The sequence below is a fragment of the Rhamphochromis sp. 'chilingali' genome (assembly GCF_963969265.1).
Source record: "Rhamphochromis sp. 'chilingali' genome assembly, chromosome: 17".
NCBI classification, from domain to species: domain Eukaryota; kingdom Metazoa; phylum Chordata; class Actinopteri; order Cichliformes; family Cichlidae; genus Rhamphochromis; species Rhamphochromis sp. 'chilingali'.
The window spans coordinates 7,829,026-7,845,474 of record NC_137944.1 but is presented as its reverse complement, the minus strand read 5'-3'; the positions used below and the strand labels follow the sequence as shown (position 1 = coordinate 7,845,474).

The 16,449-nt window shown below is 44.2% G+C and overlaps 1 protein-coding gene across 2 annotated transcripts in view; it reads right to left on the bottom strand.

Annotated features, from left to right (window-relative positions):
• Positions 1-4,735: 4,735 nt before the first annotated feature.
• The window catches only part of LOC308384236 (uncharacterized protein), a 352,712-nt gene continuing 340,998 nt past the window's right edge, over positions 4,736-16,449 (bottom strand). Inside the window, exons 2-3 of one of the 2 annotated variants that reach the window (XM_080862697.1) lie at positions 6,514-6,552; positions 4,736-6,457 (exon numbers count right to left, since the gene is read on the bottom strand). In XM_080862697.1, coding sequence (XP_080718823.1) covers positions 5,032-6,457; positions 6,514-6,552 — 1,465 coding nt within the window. In that variant the 3' untranslated portion in view covers positions 4,736-5,031. Of the gene's footprint in view, positions 6,458-6,513; positions 6,651-16,449 lie in introns of those variants that run through there. The other variant, XM_080862698.1, reaches the window with a different exon arrangement.

The following is a 16,449-nucleotide window of genomic DNA, read 5'->3' as shown; positions in this document are numbered from 1 at the left end:
CAACCACCACCATGTCCAGTTTCTTTTTACCGTCTCTGAATTCCACCTGCACGTGGGCTGCTCCCCACACGGGTACCTTGTGGCCTCTATATGTTCTCAGTTTGATTCCACACTTGCTTACTTTGGGTGCCTTACTGCCTTCAAAAAGCTTTTTAAATGTCTCCTTCGACTAGGGATGAGTAGCATTTAGGTTTTATCCAATACCAGTACAAAACCAGTACTTTTGAAACGGTGCCGGCGCTTAAACGGTGCCCGAACCAGTGCTTAAAGGATGGAGAACACAAAATTGGTCCAAAAACCTCTCACCTTCAGCTGTTTTTTTGTAAAAAGATAACAATGTTAGCCTTTTCTGCAGCTATACGGGATTTATGGTATCACTCTTGGAAGCAGTGCTTAATCAATGGAGAAAACAAAAACTTTGTCCAAAAACCTCTCATGTTTAGCTGTTTTCCACTTTTTTTTTGGTCATTTTAGCCTTTTTGGCCAGGGTGAAGGGAGTATCTGCCATCAAACAAGAAGACAGCCTCATGTAACTACGACAGTGTTTGCTAGTTCACCTTACGTGCATTAATGTAATAACGTGGTTAGCCTACTCAACGTAAATTACACACGGACAACATTAAGCTACTCACGCAGAGAAGAACGGCTGCTGCTGCCATCATCACCCGTCATCATTTCTGCTACACTGGCAGGGCTAGGGGCCAGGACTCTACTCTTCGGGTTCTTGGGGGATGTTGCTAACTCCGGGTCCGATAACAGGCACCACACCCGCAGTAGATGTGAGGTCTCGCAGCAAGCTATCAAATACAGCGCATTTCTCGGCTTTTAACAAAATGCTATACATCGCCAGGTGTTTCATCAGATTCGAGGTGTTACCTCCTTTGCACAGTATCACCTTAAAGTACTTGTTGCAGGCTGCTGAGTTTGCATCTTTTGCTGTGAAGTACAGCCAGACTTTTGACCGCTTTGCCTTGGGCATTTTTAATCTGCAGCTCTGCTCTAAAAGAACGTACGTACCTGGGCTTGCCTACTACGCTTGCAAAGGTAAAATGTTTGGCTGGAATCCAAAGTGAATGACATCTCAGGGAAAAAAAAGCACCGAAATAAAGCACCGAAATGTGCGCTGCTTTTCGGTCTGGTTACTACCGTTTATGTCAGAACCGGTGCCATTACCGGTACCCATCTCTACCTTCGACATGATAGTGTAGCCACAGCCTGTGTCTACTTCAAATGTCACATTCTGTCCATTTACTTTTAGTTTCTGTCTGATGGGTTCCTCCCTTGGGATACTAATCTCCTCATGCACATTATACATAGTCACACTACTTGCCTTTATGTGGTGCATGTTCAGCTCCTTCCTCCTCACTCTCCACATTCTCCTCTTCTAAGAAATGTGCTTGTTTACCTTGTCTGCCACGCCCTCCTTTTTGTTCCATTTTCATTCGGCAGACCCTTTTTATGTGTCCCACCATACCACAGTTGTGGCACTTTTCTAAAACACACCTGCAGTCCTTGGCCATATGATTTATCTCTCCACATCTGTAGCACTTCCTGACAACTTGTTGTGACGTCGAGCCGCAGTCCTCCATCTTGTTCACCGCTCCTAATCCTTTATTGAATCGGGACTATTCCATCATGCTCTTCAAGTCCACAATGTCTCTATTAGCAGCCTCCATTGCTTGAGCAAACTTCAGTGCCTTTTCAAATGTTAGTGCATCCTCTGCTAACAATTTGCGCTGTATCCTGTCGTCACTGTTTGTGAAGGACTGCTAGCAAAGTTTACAATAACTATTTGTCTGTCCTGAATCAGTCTTATTAGGTAATGTTCAAATAATGTTATCATTCCAGTGTTTTCAGTGTGGGAGAAAGTACTCAGGGCCTTCAAGTTACACACTATGAAAGGCAGAAACACGTTTAATATCCAGAAACCTAAAGTATGTATCAGCAGCAGAATGGACCTAAAAATAAATGTTTGTTTGAGTTCTGTGAAGCTTTGAGCATTTTGGATTAGTAGTACTGCTGTGTTTGTTGCATCATATTGCTGTAATTGTTTATATGCTTTATATATTCTGAGCTAAGTTGATCTATAGTGTTACATCATATTCTATAAGAATGTTATGTGTTTGTGTACTTTCTGCCCAGTTTGACCCATTTAGCAGAAGCCAGCCTGTTTAAGGCTCTGATATCTATTCTTTATGACTTAAAGCAGTTATGACATGGTCTGATTTTCTCACCTAATAAAGGAATATTTAATATATCAGTCTACTCTTCATTCTATCAGAAACAGTTTTCACAGCTCGTACATTTTGTTTTTACACATATATGTAAGCATTGAGCTAAATGTAATAATGCCAACATATTAAATGAACAATATTTGTCTCTTATATATAATACATCTGTATATACACTGTCAAAGATACTTGTCTTTGAGTGAAGATTCAAGGTGATAGGCAATATAAATAACTGCAACTTGAATCTCTGACCCAGAGTTCAAGCTCACTGCTGTAATATATCCTGTAATATGCATATAAATAAATAAATAAATAAATAAATTCCCCACTCGCCCCTCCGGGCGGTCAATCCTTCAAGCTCGGGTCCTCTACCAGAGGCCTGGGAGCTTGAAGGTCCTGTGCAGTAGCCACCACCATTTTGTCCGTCTGTATCTGGAAGTCCCACAAGATCTTAGCTCGGTCATTCTCCATCACCCTTGGGGGCATCTCCCATTTTGACCTTGGGACTTCCAGGTTATACTCGGCACAGATGTTCCTGTATACTATGCCGGCCACTTGGTTATGGCATTCCATGTATGCCTTGCCTGCTAGCATCTTGCACCCTGCTGTTATGTGCTGGATTGTCTCTGGGGCATCTTTACACAGCCTGCACCTGGGGTCTTGCCTGTGATAGACCCCAGCCTCTATGGATCTTGTACTCAGAGCTTGTTCTTGTGCTGCCATGATTAGTGCCACTGTGCTGTCTTTCAGTCCAGCTTTGTCCAGCCACTGGTAGGATTTCTGGATATCAGCCACCTCCTCTATCTGCCGGTGGTACATACCGTGCAGGGGCCTGTCCTTCCATGATGGTTCCTCGTCTCCCTCCTCTTTCTTGGGTTTCTGCTGCCTGAGGTATTCACTGAGCACTCGGTCAGTTGGGGCCATCTTCCCAATGTATTCTTGGATGTTCCTTGTCTCATCCTGGACTGTGGTGCTGACACTCACCAGTCCCCGGCCCCCTTCCTTCCGCTTAGCGTACAGCCTCAGGGTGCTGGACTTGGGGTGAAGGAGCTTTCTTGTCTTTATGTCAGTGGCTTCTATCTCCTCCTTTGGCATATATATATATATATATATATATATATATATATATGAATAAAACCACCCAGCACGCCCCTGCGGGCGGTTTATCCTTCAAGCTCGGGTCCTCTACCAGAGGCCTGGGAGCTTGAGGGTCCTGCGCAGTATCTTAGCTGTTCCCAGGACTGCGCTCTTCTGGACAGAGATCTCCGATGTTATTCCCGGGATCTGCTGGAGCCACTCGCCTAGCTTGGGAGTCACCGCACCTAGTGCTCCGATTACCACGGGGACCACCGTTACCTTCACCCTCCACATCCTCTCGAGCTCTTCTCTGAGCCCTTGGTATTTCTCCAGCTTCTTGTGTTCCTTCTTCCTTCGAATGTTGGAACACTGAGCTACTAGTTGTTTTGCCGTCATTGTGGATGTTGGGTATCGAAGAATCCATAGGTCCCTCATCCTATTCATGTAGCCCCTTCCGCCGGGGTTACTTGCGTAGTAGCATTCCAACAACGCCCTGTTTTCGTCTCTTGCCCACCGATGCCTTCTTGTTCCAGTAGCCCACTTTTCGTCAGGGTGCCCTGGTTCCTCAACACCTGACGCGGACCTTGTTGATCCGGGCGACGTCCGAGCCGGCATGCCTTCATATTTATCTGTCTCGCTCATGTCTGCGGTAGGCTTGCTTAGCATAGGGGGTCTAGCCTTAGGACCCTTACTGGATACAGACGCCCCAGGCAGGAATCGAACTTGCGATCCTCTGTCCCAAAGGCGTGTAGTCTAACCCAAAGGCGTGTAGTCTAACCACTACGCTATGTTTTTTATATATAACACCCAGCACGCCCCTGCGGGCGGTTTATCCTTCAAGCTCGGGTCCTCTACCAGAGGCCTGGGAGCTTGAGGGTCCTGCGCAGTATCTTAGCTGTTCCCAGGACTGCGCTCTTCTGGACAGAGATCTCCGATGTTGTTCCCGGGATCTGCTGGAGCCACTCGCCTAGCTTGGGAGTCACCGCACCTAGTGCTCCGATTACCACGGGGACCACCGTTACCTTCACCCTCCACATCCTCTCGAGCTCTTCTCTGAGCCCTTGGTATTTCTCCAGCTTCTCGTGTTCCTTCTTCCTGATATTGCTGTCATTCGGAACCGCTACATCGATCACTACGGCCGTCTTCTTCTGTTTGTCTACCACCACTATGTCCGGTTGGTTAGCCACCACCATTTTGTCCGTCTGTATCTGGAAGTCCCACAGGATCTTAGCTCGGTCATTCTCCACCACCCTTGGGGGCATCTCCCATTTTGACCTCGGGACTTGTAACTGTCCTCTATGTCTGCAATGTTGCCTTCTGGTAGTTCAATCCCCTCAGTTCTGACTACCTTCCCTCTCTTTGATACCATCCGACTACACTTCTCCAGTCCGAACGACATTCCAGTGTCATTGCTGTATAGCCTGGTAGTGTGGATCAGTGAATCGATGTCTCGTTCACTCTTGGCATACAGCTTGATGTCATCCATGTACAGGAGGTGGCTGACAACTGCTCCGTTCCGTAGTCGGTATCCGTAGCCAGTCTTGTTAATGATCTCACTGAGGGGGTTCAGGCCTATGCAGAACAGCAGTGGGGACAGAGCATCTCCTTGGTAGATCCCGCACTTGATGGTGACTTGTGCTATGGGCTTGGAGTTGGCCTCTAGTGTTGTACGCCACATCCCCATTGAGTTCCTGATGAAGGCTCTTAGGGTCCCATTGATCTTTTACAATTCTAGGCATTCCAGTATCCAGCTGTGGGGCATTGAGTCATAGGCCTTCTTGTAATCAATCCAGGCAGTGCACAGGTTGGTCAGTCTGGTCTTGCAGTCTCGGCTGACTGTTCTGTCTACCAGTAGCTGGTGTTTTGCGCCTCTGGTATTCTTGCCAATTCCTTTCTGTGTCCCACTCATGTATTGACCCATGTGCCTGTTCATCTTAGCCGATATGATGCCTGACAGGAGCTTCCATGTAGTACTGAGGCAGGTTATTGGTCGGTAGTTGGAGTGGACCGGTCCCTTCTTGGGGTCCTTGGGGATCAGGACCGTCCGGCCTTCGGTTAGCCATTCCGGGTGTCTCTCGTTAACTAGCAGCTGGTTCATTTGTGCTGCCAGACGCTCGTGGAGTGCAGTCAGCTTCTTTAGCCAGTAGGCGTGAACCATGTCGGGCCCTGGTGCTGTCCAACTCTTCATACTGGAGACCCTTTCTTGGATATCTGCCACTGTGATGGTTACTGGACCCTGTTCAGGGAGGTCGCTGTGGTCTGCCCTCAGATCCACTAGCCACTGAGCATTGCCGTTATGGGTTGCGTCCTTCTCCCATATGCTCTTCCAGTATTGCTCCGTCTCCAGCCTTGGTGGTGCTGTTCTCTTATTATTGTTCCCTTGCCACTGAGAGTACACCTTTGCTGGTTCTGTGGAGAACAGCTGGTTTATTCTCCTGCCTTCTATCTCTCTGGTGTACCTCCTCAAGCGGCTGGCCAAGGCTGTGAGTCTTTGCTTGGCAGTTTCCAAGGCCTCAGGTATGGACAGCTTGCTGTATTTCTTATGCACCTTCTTTGTCGCACCTTTCTGCAACTCCGTTAGTTGGCTAACCTCCCTCCGTGCTACTTTGATCTTGCCCTCTAGCCTCCTTCTCCATGGAGGGTACTGCCCCTTGTGGCTGTTCAACTTGTAGCCAAGCATCTCACTGATCACTGCTGCCGTATTGTAGATCAGCTTGTTAGTGTCGGTAATCGTGGTTGTAGGTATTGTCCGTAGTGCTGCATTAACATCATCTAGCAGACCTTCTGAGGGTACTTCACGTAATCTTGGTAACCGGCTACGGGGGATCCAGGTTTCAAGCTTGGCCATTATCCTATTTTTCAGGTCAGTTCCTCTCGCACTCAACGATCCTTCTCCTATCGCACTTGGGGCTATGTACCCAATCTCGGGTGGGGGTGATGATATCTCCCCCCTGACCTGGCGTCCTGACTCCTCCTTGCCATAGCATTTGTGTTGTACCTCGTCAATCTCTAGCTGTGAGAGCAGTCCCTTCTTTCGAATGTTGGAACACTGAGCTACTAGTTGTTTCGCCGTCATTGTGGATGTTGGGTATCGAAGAATCCATAGGTCCGTCATCCTATTCATGTAGCCCCTGCCGCCGGGGTTACTTGCGTAGTAGCATTCCAACAACGCCCTGTTTTCGTCTCTTGCCCACCGATGCCTTCTTGTTCCAGTAGCCCACTTTTCGTCAGGGTGCCCTGGTTCCTCAACACCTGACGCGGACCTTGTTGATCCGGGCGACGTCCGAGCCGGCATGCCTTCATATTTATCTGTCTCGCTCATGTCTGCGGTAGGCTTGCTTAGCATAGGGGGTATATATATATATCATACTAATCTGACACTACATATAATATTGGCCATATTATATTTACATTACCACAGTGAGATGACTTTAGTCTCATGAACGAAATGACAGTCTCATGAACGAAATGACTGTTCAGTACAGACATGAAGCCCAACTATCATGTTTTACAGTCCTGTGGTCTCCGCCTCAGAGACTCAACTAATCAAAGTGATGTCATGACAAAAATGAATGACCAACTGTCACGGCGGGGTGCACCAGTGTGAAGAATGAGGTAGACCCAGACGAAGACACGGTGGAGACAAAACGTAGTTTCAAAAATAAAGCGAGCCTTTATTGGCTGATTGCAGAAGAAAAAACATGAAACTAGGGAAACTAAGGAGACTATGGACACTGTGTTAACAGAAGGCTGGGACACTCAGTGAAAGAACTAAGACAAAACTATGAACACTGAGTAAACTAGGACACACAGTGAAACAATGAGGTAAACCTATGAAAACTGTGGTGAGGTTAACAGATGATCTGACACCGACTGAGCAGAAACACACGGAGTAAGTACACATGAGGAATGATCAGGGGAAGCGGAATCACATGGGGAAAACAGCTGACAACAATTAACATAATGACAGGACAGGGGACGTGAAGCTAAATATAATAAACAAAAAAACACAAGGATCCTTCAAAATAAAACGGGAAACATAACGAGACCCAGACATGACTCGAACTAGACAAACAAAGAAAACTTGGACATGAAACATGACCGATAAACACACGTAGACTTAACACAGAAAACTTCACGCAGTGATGAGACAAATGGGGAGCTTGATAAATCATGAATTAAAACTGTAACCTAGGCATGACAGAATGTAACTAGATAAACTGAAATGAAACTAGACTGAAAGGAATAACAAAAACATCAAGAAACTCAGAATACTGGGTCACATGACCCAGGACCATGACACCAACAAAACATTTTTTCTCCTTCATTTATGTCAAACAATGCTGTATGTAACATTTCTTGCGGTTAGTATCATGGTTGCTAGGCAACCTGAACAGCGCGACGAAGGCTAGACGGTCCCATTTCACAAGCCTCTCACTTCCGCACTTCTCGTACTGTATGTAGTACGCATAGTGCGCGTACTTCAAGCGTGCGGTCTCTTAATTGGGACACAGCCTGAGGATGGCGCTTAACCCCTCCTCCCCATTTAGCAGTCTCCAACAGCTCAAGACCTTGCATTATCACATAAGAAGCTGGACATCACCAAAAAGACCAGTGTGACATGAACCTTCTCTCAAAATTCTCTTAAGACACCACGAAACCTCCCCTTCCTATAGAGGTGCATAGAATAAATAATGTCATTACTGAATTCCTTCTCAAAATGTTAAATTTTTTTTTTCCTCCTCCGTTTTAATTCTACCGTATTAGGTTTGATTCACGGGAAGAAAAAGGCACCATTTCTTCTTTCAAGTGTCAGGCAGTCTTACTTAGAATGAGAGCTACTGCACTTCTCCCAATGATAAATGTCAAGATATCTGACTGACAGTTAACTGTCGGTGGCAGTCTGGGTTTTTCCTGTCATGAACCGGAGCTTGCAATATCTATTACTTGTGTCCTCTTCAACCTCTGAGGAACAAAGGCCCATGTTTCTGTGTGAGAGGACATGGCTCCAGCATCAGGCAGCACATAACTCTCTGTCTCTGCAAGGCCTGCTGGGAACTCTTAGGTGACAGCGTCATTTGAGCTGAGGTTGAGGGCTTCCTCCAGCCGGCTGCTTGGCTGCCTGCCTGCCCCCTCCTCATCCATGCTCAATGGACATTGATCCCCCAGCAGCGACACCGTGTCCCAGGGAGGGGTAAACAGATACACCTCGTTGCCTCCAACAATCATTCTGCCCCTGTAGGGACAGGTCGTGGTAAATTAATAGTGTGCTTGCAGCGACTAGATATTGTTAATGTATTTGCTATTGATGGAGTGAGATAACATGAGTAGCTTCAGCCTTACTTAACACAAAACATAAATCCTCCAAGGCCATTGTGGAGAAGCTGCATAGGCAGTAAGTTATTTTGAGCTTTTGGGAAAGTACAGCACAGACACATTAATTCAGTTCATGCGAGTAATACCATAAGCACTGTAAGACGAAGCTTTACTTATTGATTTTCATTTGATTTACATCATTAAGCCGAAGTCAAGTATTGAATAAATGCTGTACTGTTTTAAAGGACGTGGTTTCATTTAGGATTTTTGCCCTCTTGACAGCTGAGTGGTAAAGTGGCTTACACCATTTTTGCAAAGAGGAGAGTGGAGGGGAAATGGCAGAAAGTGCAGAGAGCGATGAAAATAACCGACTAGGCCTTGTAATTCTCTACTCAAAATCATGACAGTCTTCTGTTTTTCTTGAATAAAACAAACAAAAAAATGTATTGGAACCAAAATGAATACATGCTCATGTTTAAAAACGGGACCTTTGGATGGTGTCATTTCTCCTTTTAGATAAACACTTGTTACCACCCCCTTACACATATGAGGCAGCGCTTCCTATGGGTGGAAAAATACGACAGTCATTCATTTTACCAAAGGTGCACTTTACCTAAAACTCAGGCCCTTAATCCAGTTGATCCTTCATAAGAGCTGTCAAAGTACTACATCTACGCTGTCTAAGCTCACTTTGAACTTTTGGATTTGATGGGCTTTGGTGTGCTGTAACATGACTTATAAGCCTGATCTTCTTTAAACTTGCACCCAGTTGAAAGAAACAAACAGACCTCAGGGTAGGCCTGTCGCTTAGCAAGTTTGCTCTCCTGCAACATGCATACAGGGTGGGCCATTTATATGGATACACCATAATAAAATGGGAATGGTTGGTGATATTAAAGTCCTGTTTGTAGCACATTAGTATATGTGAGGGGGCAAACTCCTCAAGATGGGTGTGACCATGATGGCCATTTAGAAGTCGGCCATCTTGGATACAACTTTTGTTTTTTCAATAGGAAGAGGGCCATGTGACACATCAAACTTATTGGTAATGTCACAAGAAAAACAATGGTGTGCTTGGTTTCAACCTAACTTTATTCTTTCATGAATTATTTACAAGTTTCTCTTTGTTCACAGCCATTGACATGTCGAAGAGGTTAACACGTGAGGAGCGGATCGAAATTGTGTTGATATCTGGTGAATGCAGTAACCGGGTCATTGCAGCAGATTTCAATGCAAGACACCCTACGAGACCACCCATCTCCCATGCTACAGTTAGAAAACTGCTTGCTAAGTTTTGTGAAACTGCTTCAGTGTTGGATTTGCCAAAATGTGGACGCAAGAAAACTCACTAATGAAGAAACATCAGTAGCTGTCCTAGCTTCATTCAGCAAGAGCCCACAGCGTAGCACTCGCCGCATGTCACTGGAGAGAGGCATTAGTCGAACATCCCTTCGGCGGATATTACCTACTCACAAATGGCACCCTTACAAACTCCAGCTACTGCAGCATCTCAACGAGGATGATCCAGATCGGCGCACAGAATTTGCAGAATGGGCAAAACAAAAATTGGAACAGGACCCTCAGTTCACGCAGAAGATTTTGTTCAGTGATGAGGCAAACTTTTATGTTAATGGTGAAGTTAACAAACAAAACCACCGCTATAGGTCTGACACTAACCCACATTGGATGGATCCCTCCAAGACTGTTGGAACAACAAAAGTGATGGTTTGCTGTGGTATATGGGGTACAACGATAGCGGGTCCATTCTTCATTAATGGAAACCTCAAGGCCACTGGATATTTGAAATTGCTACATGATGATGTGTTTCCCTCTTTCTGCACTGAAGCAGGCACGTTCCCTGAGTTTTTCCAGCAAGATGGTGCACCACCACATTATGGGTGCCAGGTCCGAGCATTCCTAGATGAACAGTTTCCTGGAAAGTGGATTGGTCGTCGTGGGCCAGTTGAATGGCCCCTAAGGTCTCCCTTAGGGTCCTCTCACACCTGGACAACAACAACACCTACGCCAGAATGCTGTTTATAGACTTCAGTTCAGCATTCAATACAATCCACCCCTCACAACTCATCAGGAAACTGACAGACCTGGGCATCAGTTCCCTCATCTGCAAATGGTTACTGGACTTCCTGACCAACCGCCCCCAACATGTCTGGCTGGATAACCACTGCTCATCTACCATCACAATGAACACTGGTGTACCACAAGGCTGTGTGATGAGCCCTTTCCTCTACTCCCTCTTCACCCACGACTGCAGACCTGCTGATGGTTCCAACACCATCATTAAGTTTGCAGATGACACCACGGTGATTGGCCTCATCAGTGACAACGATGAGGCCGCCTACAGGGAGGAGGTGGATCGTCTGGCTGAGTGGTGCAACACAAACAACCTGCTGCTTAACACCGAGAAGACCAAGGAGCTCATCGTGGACTACAGGAGGAATGCTGACCCACATCCACCCATCCACATTAAGGGGACGGCTGTGGAGCGTGTGAGCAGCTTCAAGTTCCTGGGAGTCCACATCTCCGAGGATCTCACCTGGACGACCAACTGCTCCAAGCTGGTCAAGAAGGCTCACCAGCGCCTCTTCTTCTTGAGGACTCTGAGGAAGAACCACCTGTCCTCAGACATCCTGGTGAACTTCTATCGTTGCACCATCGAGAGCATCCTGACCAACTGTATAACAGTCTGGTACGGGAACTGCTCTGCCTCGGACCGGAAGGCGTTGCAGAGGGTCGTGAAAACTGCCCAGCGCATCGCCGGAGCACCACTTCCTGCCATAAAAGACATCTACAGGAAGCGGTGTCTGAAAAGGGCTGGGAAAATCATCAAAGACCCCAGTCACCCATCACATGGACTCTTCACCCTCCTGCCCTCTGGGAGGCGCCACAGGAGCGTCCGGACTAAGACCACCAGGTACCGGAACAGCTTCTTCCCCACAGCTGTCAGACTCCTGAACTCTGCCTCCTGACATCTGACCCACGTTAAACTCATGGACTGAACATACACACACACAATGGACAACTGTACCCTCAAACACACAATAATAACATGGAGTGAACCACCACTCACAACCACTAGCACTTTATATAGCCTCTGTAGAAACTATCTACACCCTCACTTATCTTAACTGCACTACTGTATAGCTCTGTGTAAATAATCATTCTGTACATTCAATAATCTTTAATCCTACAACTGTTTACAACTTGCATAGTTCCCATTTCTGTATAGCTGTATATCTCAGATTTCTGTAAAGTTATTTATTTCATATTCTGTATAGTTTTTCATATTTATATCCTGTTCATAGCTTGTACTCACTACAGCCTGTACATACTTAGTTATAGAATATTCACAACATACTTCATACCGTGTACATTATAACATACCATAATAGACCCATTTCTGTAATATACTTACATATCTATACTATTGCTAATATATATTGTAATATACCTATATCACTAAAGCACTTCTGGATGGATGCAAACTGCATTTCGTTGCCCTGTACCTGTGCATGTGCAATGACAATAAAGTTGAATTCTATTCTATTCTATTCTATTCCCAATCTGACCCACTTAGACTTTTATCTTTGGGGTCATCTGAAGGGAATTGTCTATGGTCTGAAGATACGAGATGTGCAGCACCTGAAACTACGGATACTGGATGCCTGTGCTGGCATTTCTCCTGCGTTGTTGCTATCAGTGTGTGAAGAGTGAGAGAAGAGGGTTGCATTGACAATCCAATACAGTGGGCAGCACATTGAACACATTTTATAAGTGGTCAGAAACTTGTAAATAACTCATGAAAGAATAAAGTTACATTGGAACCAAGCACACCATTGTTTTTCTTGTGACATTACCAGTAAGTTTGATGTGTCACATGGCCCTCTTCCTATTGAAAAAACAAAAGTTGTATCCAAGATGGCCGACTTCTAAATGGCCACCATGGTCACCACCCATCTTGAGGAGTTTGCCCCCTCACATATACTAATGTGCCACAAACAGGACTTTGATATCACCAACCATTCCCATTTTATTATGGTGTATCCATATAAATGGCCCACCCTGTACATCCAGTGTTCACAGAAAACAATCATAACATTTTGAAATAGATTAATGTGAATTCCCCAGAAAAATTATACCCAAAAAAGGTAAGAATGACCAGGTTAGCAAGTTGGGTAGTGTCCTAATGAAACGTTTTGACTAGATGGGAAATTCACTTTACTGAAAAATTGTTGGAGTTGATTTAGTTTCTTGGTGGGTGGCCATGAACTGCTCTTTTATATTGATAGATTTTTAGAGTCAGAACCTCCTAATTAGTGGAGGTGTTGGTCAAGTTACTTAAAAATAGTAATTAGTTACAAATGATTTTATTACTTCTCCAAGAATGTAATCCCGTTACTTTACTAAAGACATATTTTCAAAAGTAATTAGTGCCTTCATTACTAGTTACTTTTAAAAAATATGAAACACAACCTGAATACGTTAGGAAGCAATAGACCTTTCAGCCCAATTCTATTTTTTCTGCATAATCCATCATATAAAATTGAATCACGTGAAAAAGTCTCTTTTTAAAAATTGTTTAATCTTTTAACTTTATGCTCATTGCATCAAACAAAAATGTAATTATACGCAACACTCTCTGACTGGAAGAAATTTGTTTAACATTTAAACCCATTTTCTGCATATTCCAGCATATAAAATAAAATATTTTTTGTGTTGACACTCAGTCTTTCAAATAGATACAAGTAAAACTCGGCAATAAATACAATCAAAGATTCAGCGGTACTAAGTCCTGTCGCTTTTAAATCTATTTTCACCTTTTTAGCAGGAGTGGGACAGGTAGAGGATTGTCTCATGTCAGTGGGGGGATCCGGGGGTTTCTCTGTGAATATCATATTCCTGTGCCGGCTTGCTAGGCACTTGCTCACATTTGAAGTTTAATTTTTCGCTGCAGAAAGAAGTTGTTTTACCAGGTAGAGTGTACAGTGGACGCTGATGTTTTTGTCACTTTTTACAGACTCAAACTCAAAGTAATGTCAGTACTTCCACGCTCTAAACCCTGCATACTCTGCGTACTCTCTCCCGTGCTCCATATCATCCAATAGTGATCTACACATGAGGGCACGGTGGTTAGCACTGTTGCCGCACAGCAAGAAGGTCCTGAGTTCAATTCCACCATAAGGCTGGGGTCTTTCTGTCTGGAGTTTGCATGTTCTCCCCGTGTTTGCGTGGGTTCTCCCCGGGTACTCCGGCTTCTTCCCACAGTCCAAAAACATGCAGTAGTGGGGATAGGTTAATTGGTCAATCTAAATTGCCCATAGGTGTGAATATGTGAGTGCGAATGGTTGTCTGTGTCTCTGTGTGTTAGCCCTGTGACAGACTGGCGACCTGTCCAGGGTGTACCCCGCCTCTTGCCCTATGACAGCTGGGATAGGCTCCAGCACCCCCTGCGACCCTGGAAAGGATAAGCGGAAGCGAATGGATGGATGATCTACACACGTCTTTTGCTGCCACGAACGTCATGTGTTCGTACGTCATTGTCATGAGACACTCCCACAAACAGTAGTAATGCAGTGTGCTTACGGGCAAGTAACAGTAATCTAATTACTTTTTTGCAATAGTAATCCCTTACTTTACTCGTTACTTGAAAAAAAGTAATCGGATTACAGCAAAGCGTTACTTTTAACCAGTACTGCCCATCTCTGGTGGAGAGCGACCTTTGCTTTGGGGAAAACTGAACCCTGACATCAAGTTTTCTGGTGAGGCTAAAATGGAGTTAGATGGACAAGCAGATCATTACACCGCTGTATCAGACTGAGACAACCTGAGAGAGAACTGGAAGGCAAGACTTCCAGTTCTCTGCTAAAGGAGGATCTAATTAGAATGCATCTTGGGCACCTTCCTTTGCAGGTTTTCAGAGTTTTGAAAAAAAAAAACCCCCGAAAAAACAACAACAACTTGAAAAACCTTCTTAGTCTGCTACTACTGTAGTCTAACATTGTCTAATTGGATGGATGGATTTTTGGATATGGGCCACTCAAGGAAGTCAACTTCCTACTGTTAAGCCAGTGTTTGCCTTTTTCTCTTTCCCCATACAGTTTTGATTCTAGATTTGATTTGTCAGCTATTATTGTCAGGCTAAAATACCCAAAAAGTTCAGCCTTGTAAGAGTTTTACATATAATGGACAAGAGAACCAGTTTGGATCTGTCATTTCAGGCTTTTGTTGTCAAGGCAATAGTGGTCTAATGTGAGTATCCAAGGTTATTCATTTTTGTTATCTCTAATACAACAAAACAAACAAACATGGTACTACTTAACAGATTGCTTAAGAAGGTTTCACTTAATAGGCGAACGTTTCCGCATGCTCCTTATAGTAATGAAAAACAGATAGCAGTCCAAACAGAGACAAACGAGCCATTGAAAGAGTTGTTGAGAATGTGCTACTACATGTCTTATAACTTTTACCTGTGGGACTTAAAGGATCTGCTGCTAAAATCTGGGTGCCAGATTCTGCAGGCAGCTTCAGAGATCTGAACACACTGTTTTGGTTCTCCAGTGCAATCTAACTGTAGGAAAATTACTGCCAGAATGTTTGGGTTACACAAATGTAAGATGGAAAACTCATCTTCAGTTTTTCTCATACCTAAACCAAATATTCAGAAATCACAAAAATCCATATTCTGTGTCAGCATTCTTCACTCGTCAGCATCTCAGGCAATATTAGCCTCATTCAGGCATCGGGGGGAAAACAAGTAAACTTGTCCATCACCCTTCTGTCGATCATTTGAGGTTACGACTGATGTATTTCCATCTGATGAACTGTGTGTTAAATGGGATCCAGCTGTGATGTCTTGAGTTTATGATATTGAATGTCAATGCTTTATAAATTAGCACATGTTGCGCATGGTGTTAATACCAGGATTTTTTTTTTTTTTTTAGCTGTGTGTAGATGTTCTTCTCAAGAAGTTAAACAAATCTGAGAATGTGAAAATGAGGGAATCATTTACGGCTGTATTTTCAGACATGGTACAACAGTGGGATTTAGCTTTAGTTAATTAACTTAAAAAAATTATGCCATTATAACACTTTACATTTCTATAGTTGCACTGGGGAAATTGGCTTCATTGAGTGATAACGGCAGACTTGCACTTGGGCAGGTTGCAGCCAAGTGTAAAGGAGCTGGGATGAGAATTAACACCTCCAAGACTGACGTCATAGTTTTCAGCCGAAAAAGGGTGCAGAGTCTAAGTGCCCACGCTGAGTTTGGTGATCAGTTTCTGACTTCATCAAGGGGCTAAACAACACACAGGTGCATACACTTTTTGATCGTGTATATAAAAATAGATGGGAAAATATATAATATAAAAAAATAATAATAGTTATAATAAAATTATGATAATTTTTGAAATTGCCACAGACGAATTGATATATTTGGCAAAACATTTGTTTCCAGACACTGTTGCGATGGCCAGTTTTACCACTAATCTTGACACAATCATACATTTTTTAGAAATTATTTTCTGTTCAACAAATTGTCATTGAAGAGGAAAAGGAAGTGTTGCAAACCACTGGTGAGCAGTTCTTTTGGTTGCTTGCTTTGTCGCTAACAATCCAACAAATTCACATGGTTTATTCAAAACATACAGTATGTGAGCTGCTGAGTCCAGTAAATAATTCCTTCTTTGCTGAATAAGGCTAGAGGAAGTTAGATGAATGTAAATGCAGCTATTGAGCCGACACTATTTCTTTAGATTCTCCTTGCTCTCATAGTGATTTCAGTTCATTATTTTGGATTTCAGTTCCTC